The sequence below is a fragment of the Colletotrichum destructivum genome, chromosome 9 (genome assembly GCF_034447905.1).
Source record: "Colletotrichum destructivum chromosome 9, complete sequence".
NCBI lineage: Eukaryota > Fungi > Ascomycota > Sordariomycetes > Glomerellales > Glomerellaceae > Colletotrichum > Colletotrichum destructivum.
In genome coordinates, this window is record NC_085904.1 from 3,163,479 (window position 1) to 3,178,673 (window position 15,195).

Consider the following 15,195-nt stretch of genomic DNA (forward strand, 5'->3'; position numbering starts at 1 on the left):
TCTTCTCATTTTATCTTTAAAAACCCCTTCTCGATTTCTTCCACAAAAGCCGCAGTATAAACCAAGCCCAATACTTGAGGTCGACTGCATGCGGCTGCTTGATTTCGTTTGCTGGCGGCCGTCTGGTTAACAAACACGGTCTCTGAAACACACGTCAGATGAGTGGATGGGTCGACACCCCGTTTTTATTGAGTCCAAAAGGCACATGCAAAGGAGCAAACATTTCTATCATGATTATATGACGCCCCTGACTATAAAGACAACACTCCAATTGCATTCATCTATTGCCTTGGAGCAGGATAGAATCATTTTCCGTCCGACACAACCTCACTCAGCTTGCGTCTATTGGTGCCTCTCGATGGTTCTCAAAGCGCCATTCATTCAAGCTCTCTGCAGCTATAGGCCTTGGGTCGCATTTACTTTTCGAACAACACTGCCATAGACAACTGGAGACGATTGTTTCCTCCTTTTCCTGTATCACATACCGCTGTGGTAGTCTTCGTTGTGTAACCACTGTAATCCCCATCGACGGGCCAAGGCCCCCCCCCCCCCCCCCCCCCCCCCTGCTTCCAGAGCGTGTCGAAAACTTCACTCACCGCTTGACATTGTGGTACAGTGTTCGTCGGGATCCCGGATCAAACAAGAGAACGACATTTATCTTGTCTTCTTGACCACCTGCTCTAAACGGCATTCATCCTACATCCTCAGGGGCGATGGTCACAGAAACTTACGCATTGTCAGAAAACCTTGCAACTCGACATGCGGTATTGTTCAATTTTCATGTTCGTGTTACTCAGATACCATTGTTGAGACTCTTCAGTCCATTCACCTGATGCAAGTGTCAATTAAAGATAAAAACACCATAGGCAATCGATAATGACCAAGTCTCTTTGGGAGATGCCATCTCGGTGCCGTTGTGGAAACAGCTCCGATGACCCTTTCACTAGCCTCTCGTGACGAATTACCCCATTCTTCTAGGTTAGATGGTTTTGGGGATTTCGATTCCGCGGTACTCTGTAGTGTATCCATAATGTGCGGACGCAGGTGAGCTGCAAGTAGAAGACTTATCTGAAGAATGAAAATGAGGTTAACGTGTGAGTTTGGCATGCCTCCATGCCAGCCCTGGCCTGTCAATCTCGCTAGTTGGTCGTGATTCGATCAGCACGCGCCCATTCGCGAGGGGAAAGGAGCAAAGCAGATTAGATGCATACGCGAGTCCAGCATCAACCTTGCCACCCCGTTTCGATAAGTGACCAACATGCATGGGGCTGGATTGATTGCCAATTGGTCCCTAGGCTAGGGAGTGTGAGGGGCCGCAACCACCCAATTGGTGGGCCGGGAAGCAAGTAACTGGCAACTGGCGCGAGACAGACGTGCTGCATCCAACCTGACTTTTCACAAGCCCTCTGTTATTGTCGCCCATGAGACGAACGGGAATGTCTTGGTCGCTCCAGCGCTGGTGGAACGCATGTCGTTCGCGATTGGGGTTTTGCCAATGGCCGCCACGCCAGCGACGGCCACCGAACAAGGTCCCATCCACTAAGTAGGAACATCGGTCCATTCGGTTGTCTAGGTGCGCAATAGCCGATGAGCCTGAAACAAGACGTGTGTCGTGACGACGGAGTTGACCCTACTCATACTCACGAGCGAAAGAGAGCGAAGGGGACTGAAAGACGGAGCATCTGAGAGACGAAGTGGGAAATGGAGAAGAAAATTAAGGCGACTGAAGAAAAAGAAAAGCGAGAGGGAAAAGAAAAGAAAGCCAGTAATGAACTCCGGACTCTGCCCGTCCCTATCTCTTACCGTTAGTGGTGGTGGTAGTAGTAGGGGTTCTTTCTTGTCTTTTTTCGAGTTTCTGATGCTGCATCTCGGGAGACTTCGCCTCCCCAATGCTACCAACCTACTTAGGTACCTTAGATACCTGTAGGTAGGTAGTAGAACTGCTCTACTTTAGCCTGCCGTCCATCGCCGACGCTACCAACCTGTCTACTTACCCGAATGTCCCAAGTTGATGGATGTTCCGCCTTTTCTAGATTAGATTCTCTGGCAAGTCTGGCTCGAGACCTTTCCTCCCGTCACCTTTGTGTGTGTTTGGTGTGTAACTAGGCGTTTCTTGATCCTCACAGCCTCACCCTCACCTTTCTCCTTCTTCCCAGTCCCCTTCGTTCCCTACTATGCCCCTATAATTGATTGGTCCAGGACCTTCACTTACATCGGTACACTCCCTATCCCCTAGACGTGAAAGGATTTGAAAACAACTACTGTATGCCAACTAACACTGCTTGCTTGACGGCACCGTTATACCCTATCCATCGCCGCCATCGCCCGTCATCATCTCTCTATCCACTCCCCCTGGCCACGTGGAAGGCTATTATTCCCCAACCAGAAATCCCACCCGGACAGCGCCGTCGATACCTCAGAGTGCACACTAAGCATTGGTCCGATCGCTCCAGGAACGGGTTCACGGACGCTGCCGTCCCTCGCGTTACGCATCGCCGGCTTCACCTTCGTCACACGGCCCTCTTCCAAAGCCCCCTTCCTTCATTGGGCCTTCTTCCATTCCTTCCAGTTCCTTCACCGTACGGGTAGTCGCCTCGCAACACCTCACGGGCGGCAGCTCTAAGTCCAAGCTCAGGCTCAGGCTCAAGCTCAGGCTCAAGCTCAAGGCCTCCATCTAACACTCATCCATCCATCCCCGGGTTTCCCAGGACACCAACACGATCGCATGCATACCTAGGTAGGTGCATATGCCTGCAAAGGTACGCAACGGCGGGCCGGCTGTTCAACCATCATCTGCTCTTTCTTCCATCCCAACTCAAGCGTCAAGAGTGCTTAGAGCTTGCAAATCCCCTACCCTACCCCTTCCTTCCTCCGACGATTTTTTTTTTTTTTTCGGTGTGCACGTGTGTGTGGCTCCGTGCGTTCCTTCCTCTTTGCGCCTATCCCTGCGTTACCTGAGGAAGGGGAAAAGAACAACACCAAGACATCTCTCGTATTGCAGATATCAACACACATCCACATACAGACATACTCTCGCTGTCCGCCTCTCCCTCTTTCCATATCTCCATCTCGGCCGACTCTTCCGAGTTCAATTGCAACCTAAATCCTCTTCTTCAGTACGAGCCTCCGCGCACTCCCTTAGCACTAGCACACCAAACATTGGCGCAAACGCACGTCATCAACTTTGACCGACGATTGCCTGGGATCACAGCCATCGACTGCCAGCCTGCCCGGTCAACGAACCAACCCTGAGGCCTGCTACATCCCAGCGTCGTCTATGCGCCTCACCTTGCTGCCCTCTCTGCATTCGCAATGATCCAATAGCGGCCCTTCACGCCAAGTCCAGTGTTCCCCCAATCACGTCCCACAGCACGGCCCTGAACAACTCCAACCTCCAGCTGCCACCGCACCACCCGCCACCAACGACCAGCAACGACCCTTTTTCGACCACTCGCCACATTGGCCGGCAGTCAACTCGACAGCTCAACAACACACCGAGCGCAGCAAAGCGTAGAGACATAGACAAGGAAAGAAAGAACGTCAGCTGTAACCCCCCCCTTCCCTTCCCTACTTTTTTTTCTCTCTCTCCAACACATCGAACAGAATAAGAGACAAGGAGGGAAATTCCTTTGGAGAGGCCCGTCGACGAAGAGCCGAATCTTGCTTCCCTCACCCCGGTCGCATTTCATCTCCCATTTCACCACCTCCACCACTCTCGCCTCTCGCCCTCTCCTCCTACACTGAACTCCTCCCTCACGGCCCTTACCACCTTGTCCGTCTCCGCCCACCACCTACGTATCACCTACACCTACCTGCCTGATCCCAGCTACCGAACAACTGACAATCCCTGGCCACTTGCTGTATTTTTTCGCTTCGACAGCAGGTCTCCGCCCCCCCTGCCCGTCGTACCCATCAAGTCGAGCCCAGGCCAGGCTGCCCAGCCAGCGAACTCGTCTCCTATGTATTGATCCCGTCACAACTCTTCCTCTTCAGCAAACGCCAACCGCATCTGTCGCGGCGCCTGGCATCGTCGGCAATATGGCTGCTCAGAAGCCAGAAGTTGGCGAAATTCTCTTGGTTGTCCGTAAGTCCAATCTCTCGCTCCGCAACCCTGAGCAGTAAGCCTACTTGCTGAACTTGACCCTCTCGTCGTGTTCGCGTCATGCAACCTCATCTCCATCCCCGCCCTCGACACGACCTGTTCCCCTCTTGACAGTGCACCTTGAGCTGACTTGCCCTTGCCGCAGACGACTTTATCGCTCGCAGCTCGGACGAATTGAGTTTGACAAAAGGCGACCGAGTTGAGCTGATCGAGCGAGATGATGAATTTGGCGATGGCTGGTTTTTGGGCAAACACATGGTGAATGGGAATAGCGGCCTGTTTCCCGAAGGTATGTCTACACGGCACCCGACATCTACAGCCGGCGAAACGCTGACTACCCGTCATCCAGTCTACACCAGGCCACCCCCCAAGACCGCTCCGACGAACAACTTCTCGAAGCCACTGGCAACGCTGCCCGAAGTGGCCAATGAATCTAAACAAACAAACACAACGGATACCCCCGGCCCCGGCGACGAGATTACTACCCCCGCCGCTCCACCAGCTCCTACGCCGCCAGCCGTCTCGCCCGCTCCCGTTACCCTGCCGTTGAACAGCATCAAGCAGGAGACCGCCCCAGCCGAAAGTGCGCCGCCAGTCACGAACCCGCCGCCTTCGGCCACCCTAGGCCGTCTCAACACGAACCAGGACTATGTACTGAACGAAACCCTCAACGTAATCGACGAGCACATCACCGATCTGCGCTCTACGCCCAGCAATGGCGCAATACGAGCCCCCCCCACCGATTCCGGCAGCGAGTACAGCGCCCAGCTCGATCATCGAATGTCCTACATCCATGGCGAAGAGACGGACGAGGAGGAGGAAGGCATGCACAGCCGCCCCGAAGTGGAGGCCTGGTCGCCTGATCAAGTTGCCGAGTACCTCTTCACGGTCGGCGTTGAGAAATCTCACTGCGAGGTCTTCCGAGACCAGGAGATCACCGGCGAGGTTCTCCTGGGTATGGACCAGAGTTCCCTCTTTATCAAAGCATTCGAACTAGGGTCTGTCGGCAGACGGCTCAAGACATGGCAAAAGATCAAGTCTCTTCAGGATGAGTGCAATAACCTGGGTATGGCGACCAGAAGGACCACCCAGACATACGGAAGCGACGTTGGATCAGAAGATGCGAGGCGATCTCGTAGCCGGGCCGACACTCTGACCGGCTCCATGCCCAGAATGACGCCCGTGGACGACAGGGCCATGTCATTTTCCAGCAAGCGCCTATCCTTCTCTCAAACGCCCAAGTTGGACACTGCCTCCATCGTCTCGCCAGTCTCCCCGATTGTGGACAGTCCGACCCGACCAAACCATATGAAACGGCCTTCGGCTGCTTCTGTCAGGGATCTGCACCACTCCCGTAGGCACTCGTCCTCCACCGACTTCCGTTTGACGGGAGCGCCCGCACATAGCGCAGTGACACCGAAATTGGCCACGAATGGAACGTTTCCTCTGACAGATGGCGCTCATAAAAAGCAGCCCTCGTTCGACAGGAACTGGACCCTCGGCAGCGCCTCCACCAGGCCCCTTTCTTCCACCGGACTCCAAGACGTCATGCAGCAGTCGGGCCTACACGCACCGGAGTCCGCCATTGACACTGACCGAGGCTACTTTAGTGGAACCGAGGTCGACGGTCGACGCCGTAACGTGCTTAGAAAGCGCGACAGCACCGCCAGCCACACTAAGAAGACCAGCTACGCCGACGAGCAGAGAGTGCGCAGTGCGACTGCTATCTCGAGGCACTCGAGGCTTGGAAGTGTCGATTCGAACCGCGACAGTGTTGCGTCGCCGGCGGCGCAAAAGTACTATGGTGTGCAATCCACCGCCCACAGAAGAACTGCATCCACAAGCACCACTCAGTCGACACGGCCAGTGCCCCCCGTCAAAGATGTCGGGGCACCCAGCGTCACGAAGTTGGAGGGCAGGGCCCGGGCCTCACCAGTGCCAGAGTCGCCAGCATCACGCCAAGGCGTTCATGCTGAGTGGCTTTCGGCTGTCGTGAAGCCGTCGGTGAAGGTCACCGGATTGCGAGCCATTTCCGATTCGGTATCGGGAGACCGCAACAAGATGGCCTCACCAGTCGACCCTTCCCTCAGGGACTCGCCTCTGCCATCGCCCGCTAGAACCGGGTCGAGTACGCCTTCCGCTGGCCCGAGCTTCGAACTCGACTCGCCCGACACAGCAAAGAGCCCCAGTACCGCGACGACTGTGGCGAGCAAGGGCAGCAGAAAGAAGGGCAAGAAGGAGACGAGTGCTTACCAGCGCGGCCTGCTCAAAATCAAGCCGGCAGATGCCGTGAAGGATGCTGACTACAGCGGATGGATGAGAAAGAAGAGCTCCAACCTCATGACAACGTGGAAACCCCGCCTGTTTGTACTCAAGGGCCGTCGGCTGGCATACTACTATTCGGAGAACGATCAGGAGGAGAAGGGACTCATCGACATTTCCTTCCATCGTGTTCTCCCAGCCGACAACGAACAGCTGACTGGTCTCCATGCCAAGCTTACTGGCGCCGGGATGGCTACGGGCCGCGACACGGACTCCTCGGGGGACAAGGGAGACGACACCATGTTTATCTTCAAGCTTGTTCCGCCACGCGCAGGCCTGTCCCGTGCCGTCAACTTTACCAAGCCTACCGTTCATTATTTTGCAGTTCCCAACCTCAAGTCAGGAAGACTGTGGATGGCAGCCCTGATGAAGGCGACCATTGACCGAGATGATACCCAGGCGATAACAACGACGTATCAGCAAAAGACCATTTCCCTTGCCAAGGCCAGACAGATGCGACACCGTCCTCCTGCGCTGATGAACCCAGAAGAGGCTCAAGAAGATCAGAAGCGGAGGGCGGAGGAGGCGAAGAAGAACGCGGACTCCCTTGGCATTACATTCGGCGAGACCGACAGTGGGGTTTCCGGCATGGAGAAGCCAAACTTTCCCAAGGTCGAGAGTGCAAACCCCAGGAAGTTGGCTTTTGAGTCGGAGAACGATGGCTCAACTGGGGCGCCTCCACAGAGCGCTTAGGGAAGCAGGCCCTGCAAGCGTGCTCACGGAGTCTGATGCAGTTCCACTTTCCTTCCTTCCTTTCTTGTACCATGGACCTTTCTATATATACCTTTGTCATGTATGAGGGACACGAAATTCCGCATGGGGGGCGGCGTATTTGGGATTGCTTGAGGAGAGCCAGACGATCCAGCAAGGAAGGGGCAATGGACCTGGACACAAGCGAATAATTTTCAACCAAAGAGATTCCCTTTGTTTTTCTTTCGCTTTGGCTTTTTTGTCTTCACTTACAGCTGTGGAGCAGCCTTGAGGAGGCCGTGGGCTCTGTTAGCAGCACGACGACGGTGCTAAAGCATGGCGTACGGCTGTACACGTGCGGAAGACGGAAGGAGGAAAGAGGTCGAATACTTTGAAGGAGTCCTTTACTTGCACTAGAGGCTACGTTGATGAATGGAGTTGGCACGACGACCTTTAGTACTCCTGCAGGGGCTGGTTTGCCAAGGGTAGGTAGGGGATGATACTTAAAGCACTTTTCATGAGGTCAAAATGTTCGTCACTTTGGTCTATTTGGTGAGTGCTGTGTACTATGACTTGTCAAAGCTGTGTGTAGTTGATGTTATGTTTCACGACTTAGGGATTATGTATGTTCATCTTTTCTTCCTCAAACAATGTGTCAGGAGCCTAGCTACCTTCAACAGGACAATTGTTTGGTTTTTTAATGCCCATATACACCAAGATGGAAGAACGGAGCTTGCAGTTTTCAAGGCCTTTTGAAGCCTGTGGTAACGTTAGGTATGACATAAGTCAACAAGGCCTTTTCATCAAGAATAAGATGAGATGGGCATTGAAGAAGTTGTTGTTCTGAGCACCAATTTTGTATACCCTACCTACTCTTTCTACTCGAGCTCATCGCAAAAGGTTACAAGCCTTGTGATCTCTGTTTCGATCTACTTACCCATGCTACCTTCAGAAGATATTCAGAGGGAGGAAGATATAATGGCAAGACTTCCCGAGTTATTCTGCCTGTTGGTTCCTCGATCCAGTATTTAATTCACGCCCCTTGGCTCCTTCCCGAGTCTCTACCAATGGCTTTCTATATGTTGCGGTTTCTGTGGTGGTATAGGCTTTTCGCCAATCTGTTGCGAAGCTGGTAAGCCTCGAGAGGCCTTCAAAACTTTACTCACGGTACCACTTTCGTTTTCTGACATCTCTGACAGCTGGGATGAAGTTGGTGGTGAGAAGTCTGACGACGATGAGGACAGCTAGACAGAGGGGTTTGTCTGCTGCGTGCCACCTCGAGCACCTCCGGTCTTGGGCCTATAGTGAGAATGTTAGGTGTTGGGTATCATCCAGTACCGGAAAAGGCGGACGCGAACGCCGGGCGAAGATGCACAACGATAATCGCTACTCTGAATGGCTTTGAATGACCTTGGTTGGAACGGGGTGAAGTCATGCCAGACTATGTTACTTCATCTGTTTTGATATCCCACCAAATCGAACGACATTTGCAACAGCTTGGACGATGTCTTCCAGTCCAACCTATCTCAACTCATCAGTGTAGGCATGGAAGCATCAATTTGTCGACAAAAATAGGATGAACAATGGATCCCAGCACGGATAATCGCTAACGTGGGGGGTATGGAGGTACGATGCTGTGTTTACTTGTCGAGATGATCCACCAGTATCGTCGGCATTTGGACATTGAAAGCGAAATGGCACGTGCTAGTTGCAGATCATCGAATTGCGTGCCGCTGGAACAGTCAGCTCGGACTATACAAAGGTGAGTCACATGGTTGACCACTAACATTGCCTCGAGATCTTGACCACTTCACAAATATGTAAACAAGACAACATACACCCAGCTCAACAATATTACACATCACGTATCGTTGTCAAAGAGTCGCACATCATGGACTTCAACTACGAGACGCAAGTTGCATCCTCTCAACGCATGTACACCGCGCGGGCTGACAAATATGAGGACTCGTTCCACCCAGACTACACCAAGCGCTTCATGGCCGTTGCCGACGTCCAGTCGGGCGAACACGTCCTGATTCTAGCCTGTGGCACTGGCTTGGAGGTCTTCGCCGCCGCCGAAAAAGTGGGCGAGAAGGGCGAGATCATCGGTGTCGACGTCACGGAGGCCATGCTCGCCATGGCGAGGGAGAAGCAAGGGCGCCTCAACCTCAGCACGAGGATTCGGCTCTTCAACCACGACGCGACGAGGCTGGAGACGCTGCCGGAGCTCAATGGACAGGTGTTCGATGTAATTCTCTGCTCCAGCGCGTTTGTTCTCTTTGACGACCCGGGAGAGGTCGTCAGGTCGTGGCGCAGGTACCTCAAGCCGGAGGGCAGACTAGTCGTCGACGTCACGCACGAGGACAACCTCAAGGTCGGGTTGCTGCTGGAGCGCGCGGCGAGGCGACTAGGTGCGCGGTTTCCGAGCAACAGGTCCTGGATCACGGACAGGAACTCGTTTACGGGGGTCCTAGAGGGGGCAGGGTACGCTGTGGAGAGGGTACAGCTCATGGACAAGTTGTCCGGTCAGGGCGATACGACATACGACATGGACCAGGTTGACAAGCAGTTTGACTGGATCACGGGAACCTCGCTGACGGTCAACCTCGCGACGGAGGAGTTCAAGAGGAAGACGAGGGATCTGTTCCGAGAGGAATGGGAGAAGGATGCAGTCGATGGCAAGGTTGTGAACGTGGATGCTGTGTATGTCTATGTAGCTCGAAGAACGTGAAAGGGCCCTCTGTCTATGTAGTGTAAAATCCCTTTCGTCCATGTCAATTGTACTTATAGCTTCGCCTTACCGCTGCCCTTCAAGTTAGGCTTCACCGGGATCTTGGGGTGGTCACCCTCCAGGGCCAGCCCCGTGATCTTCTCCAGTTCCTCGACGGCCTCGTAGGTCCGCCCCAGATGGACCTTGATCGTTCCGAAACCTTGCTTCCTCGCCTCCTTCAGGTTCTCACCAATGTCGTCCAGGAACACAATGTCACCCGCTTTGATGCCATCGGCCCAGCCCAACGCCTGGCCCCTTTCGGAGCGTGCATTCTTGGCGGCGTACTCGTTTAGCATCTTGAGAGCGAGCTGGTACATGCTCGGATCCGGCTTCCGTAGCCCGACGTGCGCCGACGAGACGAAGACGTCAAACAGGCTGCGCACGGGGTCGTCCATGAAGTCCTTCCTCCACAGCCTGTGGCCCTCAGGGAAGATGACGGTGTTGCTCAGCGCCGCGAGGATGTACTTGCCGCTGTCCTTGAGTTTCTTCAGAGCAGGAAACATCCACGGGTCCGGGGGGATCGAGTTGGTCATCATGGTGTTGAAGAGGTACTCTCCATCGATGGCGGGGAGTGGAGGGATCTGCTCGGGGAGGGACGGGTTCTTGACGCGCTGGGCGGCGTAGAAGGCCTCCCACCGCCCCGGGTCGTGTAGATCCGCGTTGAAGCCCGCGAAGAAGGCCTTGTCCATGGGGATCGATCCCGTCTCGAGGCGGTGCCAGAAGCCAGTGGGACTGGTCTTGGATATGGAGTAGTTGATCCATCCTGGAGGGATGCCGAGGCTGAGCTCGTAGTCGAGGATGGATTGGAAGGGTGAGACGACCTTGGAAAGTCAGAGAACGGTCGGTACCCCGGCGTGGTATGTGTGTTTGCAGTTCATGATCGGGATAAAGAGCGGAAGGTGAAAAGCGAAAGTAGACAGCTAGCTGTGAGAGTTCAAAGGGAGAGAGTCACTTACACACACCCCGCCGATGTCGAACAGAAGCACCTTGGGCTGCTTGGAGTCGGTCATGTCGTCGACAGCTTCCAGAACATGATCAATTAAAAAGTTGTCCGATTCTTCCAACGACTGCATGGTTAGAACGAGAGACCTGCATGATCTACCTAGTTGGGTACTTGTAGGACACCACGACTCAACCACGTCGCCGTCGGATGCGGAGACACTGCGGTGGTCGGGGAGCCGAAACCTGGGGAAGGACGCCCGCCACCACCCCACCGCGAATCAGACCATGGACCTCGGCCCAAGCCTGAACAGGGTGTCCGTCCTTGATGAGTAAGCTATTTTCTCAAGCTCGTCCCCAGCCAAACTACATTTACCCACGTGACTCGTCACCGACCTCTCTGGAGTGACAGATTGCGCGGGACGGAGGGCGGGTCTCCACTTTCTAGGGCTGCCTCCCCCCACAGGAATATTATCGCGAGTGTCGCAGTTGGGTATTTTTTTCTCTTTGACAACCCCTTCGACATCCAACCGACAAACTTGCTGAGCCAACCGCCCGCCAGCTACAACCGTCAAGATGGTAAGTTGAAGAGATCACCGTCAACTGTCCCAACAGCCATCAATGGCCGAACGCGACAAAACATTGCGCCACAAAAACTTCCTATGCCAGTAATGGCACTTGGCCCCCAGTAGCAGGCAGAAATGTCTCTTGGGCGTAGGAGTCAAAGCAAGATGCTTCGGATCATTGGGCCAAATCTGAAGCGCAAATTGCTGACTCGGGATTTTCAATCGTGACAGGCCTTCCACAAGTTGGTGAAGAACAGCGCGTACTACAGGTTAGTTTCCTCCCAGAATACCAATCACCCCCAATTTCCGATTACCTCACCAACATCGAGGGAACGGTCCTAGCTAACCCCTTCGCAGTCGCTTCCAGACCAAGTACAAGCGTAGACGCTCCGGCAAGACCGACTACTATGCTCGCAAGCGCCTGATCACCCAGGCCAAGAACAAGTACGGTGCTCCCAAGTACCGTCTTGTGGTCCGCTTCACCAACCGGGACATCATCATGCAAATCGTCACCTCCGAGATCACCGGTGACAAGGTCTTCGCCGCCGCCTACTCCCACGAGCTGCCCGCCTACGGCATCACCCACGGCCTGACCAACTGGGCTGCCGCCTACGCCACCGGTCTCCTGATCGCCCGCCGCACCCTCTCCAAGCTCGGCCTCGACAAGACCTTCACTGGTGTTGAGGAGGCCGACGGTGAGTACACCCTCACCGAGGCCGCCGAGACCGACGATGGCGAGCGCCGCCCCTTCAAGGCCAACCTCGACGTTGGTCTGCACCGCACCTCCACCGGTGCCCGTGTCTTCGGCGCCATGAAGGGTGCCTCCGACGGTGGCATTCTCGTCCCCCACTCTGAGAAGCGCTTCCCCGGTTACGACATCGAGACCAAGGAGCTCGACGCCGAGACCCTCAAGAACTACATCTTCGGCCAGCACGTCGCTGAGTACATGGAGACCCTCGCCGACGACGACGAGGAGCGCTACAAGTCCCAGTTCCAGCAGTACATCGACGACGATGTCGAGGCTGACGGCCTTGAGGAGCTCTACTCCGAGGCTCACGCCGCCATCCGTGAGGACCCCTGGAAGAAGCCCGAGCGCTCCAACACCAAGTCCAAGGAGGAGTGGAAGGCCGAGTCCAAGAAGTACAAGACCCAGCGCCTCACCAAGGAGCAGAAGGAGCAGCGCGTCAAGGAGCGCATTGCCGAGCTCCGTGCTGAGTAAACTTGTTTCCTGTATGTAGTGAAGCGGTTTAATGGGGCGGTTTTTGGCACTTGGGCTGGCATTTGACGTTTTGGCATGACTTTTTCGCAGTCTTCTCGGGAGTTATCAGGCAAACAAAAATCCGGACGGGGATTATGATGGTCAACGGGAAAAGGAACCTCTTTAACAATTCAATGAGATATCCCAAATGCCAGACGTCAAACGTTGAACACATAAAGTAAAGACAAGCCGATGAGGATGACAATGCGGATATGAGACTTGACTTGGGCAGCAGGCACGACCAACATCAGCAAGCGCCACCCGTGGCCGCGTCGATTTGGCGTGACGGCGCTACTGTTCGCTGTGCCACCAAGTCGGTACCAAAAGCTAGCGGGGGGTTACCCTCAGCCAAATAAAAAGAAAAAAGGCTTGATTGCGTGCTAATCGCAACATTTATTACGCCGTGGCAGTGAGTGATGCAGTCATGCAGAATGTGTGGTAATGCGAAAAAGGAGGGCACGAGACCCCCACAGGGAAGCACCAATGAGGGGAGGTGACGCCAGGCCCCCCTTCGATTTTGGGAAGCCCGCCGATCCCTCACGAGAAAACCAAGAGACGGTGTCCGCGGTGGCTCCGTCAAAGGCGTGGAGGGTATCGGGATGGCGCAAGGGGCAAACACAACAATAGCCTCATGCATCTGACGATGGTGCTCCCCCCGAGAGAGATGTGGTTGAATCTGAGATGTTTTTTCATCACATCGCTGTCGATGTCTTCCTTTCCCCCTTGGCCGGAACCGCTGCTACTGCACAACAGAGGAGTTCTCGAGGGCTGGTCCCACAAAGCGTCCGAAAGCCTTCGATGGCGACATAGGTAAAACGGAGGGGACTCTGCTCCTCTGCCTCGAGTTACAGGAATCTCAGGGCGGTCCAAAGGCCTTTTTTTGACGAATGCCCCCGAGTCTAGCGTCGCATTTCGTCAGGTCGTCGCGCGCGGGAATTTCGGGATGGACAGAAGAGGGCATACACAGTTAGCAGGGGTGGAGGGTCCCCGATGGCGATTTTCTCAACACGCTCCCAAGCATAGCATGGGCACACTATTACAGAACAAGAAAAGAGAGTCCCGCCCCCTCGTTCTGCCGGTTATGCTGCAGGGTTCGGGAGTAAGTGAGCGGATGACTCGCCTCGAGGCGGTCTCTGTCACCGCTGAATACTGAGCAGGGGAGGGAGAGGGAGGGGGACTCCTGAAGACAGTTCCAGCCTCAATGGAACGAGGACCCCGTGATCTCACGATGGCCAGGGAGGGCGGTCAGTTGGTCAGGCCTGAGTCGATGTTGGGCGTCGAGTGTATGCGTTTGTGCCACTGGGACCAGACGTCGCCTGCGGTTGATGCAAACGTAGAAAGCAGCTGGACCCTGAGTCGCCAGGGGCGCGGGTGCCATCAGCAGAAACGGGTAGCTTCTACAACTGCGGCTGCAACAGGTAAGCGTAGACTTTGTGCGGTCCCTAGGCTTGTTGTTGCTTGAATGTGTAAGGCCAGCACGGTCGATTTGCTGCTGGAAAGCCGCGCGATTATTCACGAGGGCCCCATTCCGGCTCCAGCCCACAGCTTCCTGTGGCCGTGCAGTAGTGTGCTGTCCTAGTGGAATGTTGCAGAATGCAGGACCGGAGAAGGGGAACTGATGAGGGCGAGTCTAGTGGTAGCATTGGGGAGACTGATGACAGAGAGAGAATGCCTCGACTCCGCTCCCTTCTTTTCTTGACGTTGCTGATCCCCGCCAGAGAGTGGAGGCGAATAGCAGTGTCATCCAATCAGAGAAGAGCCGAAGCAATCCACCGGCCACCTGTTGACGGCCACCTGTTGACGGCCACCTGTTGACGGCCACCTGTTGACGGCCACTTGTACATCGGTACTCGTAACAGTCTCGACTACCACCGCAATGCCGGTGCTTCGATCTTTGCGCCGGGCGAGTGTCAGGTTCTGCTGCCTGTGGTGATGTGGTGAGGCGGCACGGACATGCGTGAGAGCGTTGGCGAGAGGTTGCTTTCTCAGCGCACCGGCCCTCGTCTCAATGTGCGGGCCGAGGCCAGGGGGCGTCGGATACCGCGTCTCTGAGATGGAAGCTTGTTGCTCGTTCACGTCCTCTGTAGTTGGTATGGAAGTTTGGAATAAATATGGAAGAAGTGAGTGAGGACGACGGAAGAGAAAGTGGCCAATGTTGTTGCATCCGGCAATAGGTACTGTGTAGGATACCGGGGAGTAAAGCGACACGAAATGTCCGTCCGTCTGATGGCAGTCGACACCCACACGGGACTTCCCTTCGGCCCAGGATAGCTGGACTAGTGCGTAAAGTCTAGGTCCCAGTGAATCGGATGTTGTTGGGCGTCCATTCTCTCTTATTCTCTGGGTTATGCTCTATCCATCATGTAATTGACCGACAGTGGGGAGGAGAAAGGCCCCAATCCATCCCCTTGGCAATTCAAATATGCCGACCTATAGTACGTAACTCTGGCAGAATTGATGACAGAGCATGGGCATCGGCGACCCTCTCGCTGATTTTACTGTTCCCAAATGTTCAACCTTCAGCCAAGACCGGCTCCTTCTCTGTGTC

The 15,195-nt window shown here is 54.8% G+C and overlaps 5 protein-coding genes across 5 annotated transcripts; 3 read left to right on the top strand and 2 right to left on the bottom strand.

Moving 5' to 3' along the window:
• Positions 1-3,243: 3,243 nt before the first annotated feature.
• On the top strand, positions 3,244-7,905 carry CDEST_14059 (Putative SH3 domain, sterile alpha motif domain, pleckstrin domain, PH-like domain superfamily). The gene is made up of 3 exons (XM_062930215.1): positions 3,244-4,084; positions 4,248-4,391; positions 4,452-7,905. The coding sequence occupies exons 1-3, from the start codon at positions 4,039-4,041 to the stop codon at positions 7,115-7,117; spliced, it is 2,856 nt and encodes a 951-aa protein (XP_062786266.1). The 5' UTR covers positions 3,244-4,038; the 3' UTR covers positions 7,118-7,905.
• Positions 7,906-8,919: 1,014 nt separating this feature from the next.
• On the top strand, positions 8,920-9,846 carry CDEST_14060 (Putative Methyltransferase domain-containing protein). Its single transcript, XM_062930216.1, has one exon. It carries the CDS (start codon positions 9,006-9,008, stop codon positions 9,843-9,845), a length of 840 nt encoding a protein of 279 aa, XP_062786267.1. The 5' UTR covers positions 8,920-9,005; the 3' UTR covers position 9,846.
• A 1-nt stretch (position 9,847) lies between these two features.
• On the bottom strand, positions 9,848-11,189 carry CDEST_14061 (Putative phosphoglycolate phosphatase-like, domain 2, HAD superfamily). Its single transcript, XM_062930217.1, has 2 exons — positions 10,841-11,189; positions 9,848-10,705 (listed from the first exon to the last, which is right to left on the bottom strand). Exons 1-2 carry the CDS (start codon positions 10,955-10,957, stop codon positions 9,899-9,901), a joined length of 924 nt encoding a protein of 307 aa, XP_062786268.1. The 5' UTR covers positions 10,958-11,189; the 3' UTR covers positions 9,848-9,898.
• A 68-nt stretch (positions 11,190-11,257) lies between these two features.
• CDEST_14062 (Putative large ribosomal subunit protein uL18 eukaryotic/archaeal) lies at positions 11,258-12,939 on the top strand. Its single transcript, XM_062930218.1, has 3 exons — positions 11,258-11,402; positions 11,621-11,658; positions 11,747-12,939. Exons 1-3 carry the CDS (start codon positions 11,400-11,402, stop codon positions 12,606-12,608), a joined length of 903 nt encoding a protein of 300 aa, XP_062786269.1. The 5' UTR covers positions 11,258-11,399; the 3' UTR covers positions 12,609-12,939.
• Positions 12,940-13,719: 780 nt separating this feature from the next.
• Positions 13,720-15,051, bottom strand: CDEST_14063 (uncharacterized protein; the record flags this gene model as incomplete). The annotated part of the gene is made up of 2 exons (XM_062930219.1): positions 13,720-14,824; positions 15,024-15,051. The coding sequence occupies 2 exons, from the start codon at positions 15,049-15,051 to the stop codon at positions 14,388-14,390; spliced, it is 465 nt and encodes a 154-aa protein (XP_062786270.1). The 3' UTR covers positions 13,720-14,387.
• Between the last annotated feature and the right edge of the window lie 144 nt (positions 15,052-15,195).

Bases quoted from the DNA above. Each gene is read 5' to 3' on its own strand.
- CDEST_14059 (XM_062930215.1), top strand. From the start codon at position 4,039: ATGGCTGCTCAGAAGCCAGAAGTTGGCGAAATTCTCTTGGTTGTCC. The intron at 4,085-4,247 runs GTAAGTCCAATC...CCCTTGCCGCAG, and splicing joins CGAAATTCTCTTGGTTGTCC to ACGACTTTATCGCTCGCAGC. The intron at 4,392-4,451 runs GTATGTCTACAC...CCCGTCATCCAG, and splicing joins TAGCGGCCTGTTTCCCGAAG to TCTACACCAGGCCACCCCCC.
- CDEST_14060 (XM_062930216.1), top strand. From the start codon at position 9,006: ATGGACTTCAACTACGAGACGCAAGTTGCATCCTCTCAACGCATGTAC.
- CDEST_14061 (XM_062930217.1), bottom strand. From the start codon at position 10,957: ATGCAGTCGTTGGAAGAATCGGACAACTTTTTAATTGATCATGTTCTG. The intron at 10,706-10,840 runs GTAAGTGACTCT...TGACTTTCCAAG, and splicing joins TCGACATCGGCGGGGTGTGT to GTCGTCTCACCCTTCCAATC.
- CDEST_14062 (XM_062930218.1), top strand. The intron at 11,659-11,746 runs GTTAGTTTCCTC...ACCCCTTCGCAG, and splicing joins AAGAACAGCGCGTACTACAG to TCGCTTCCAGACCAAGTACA.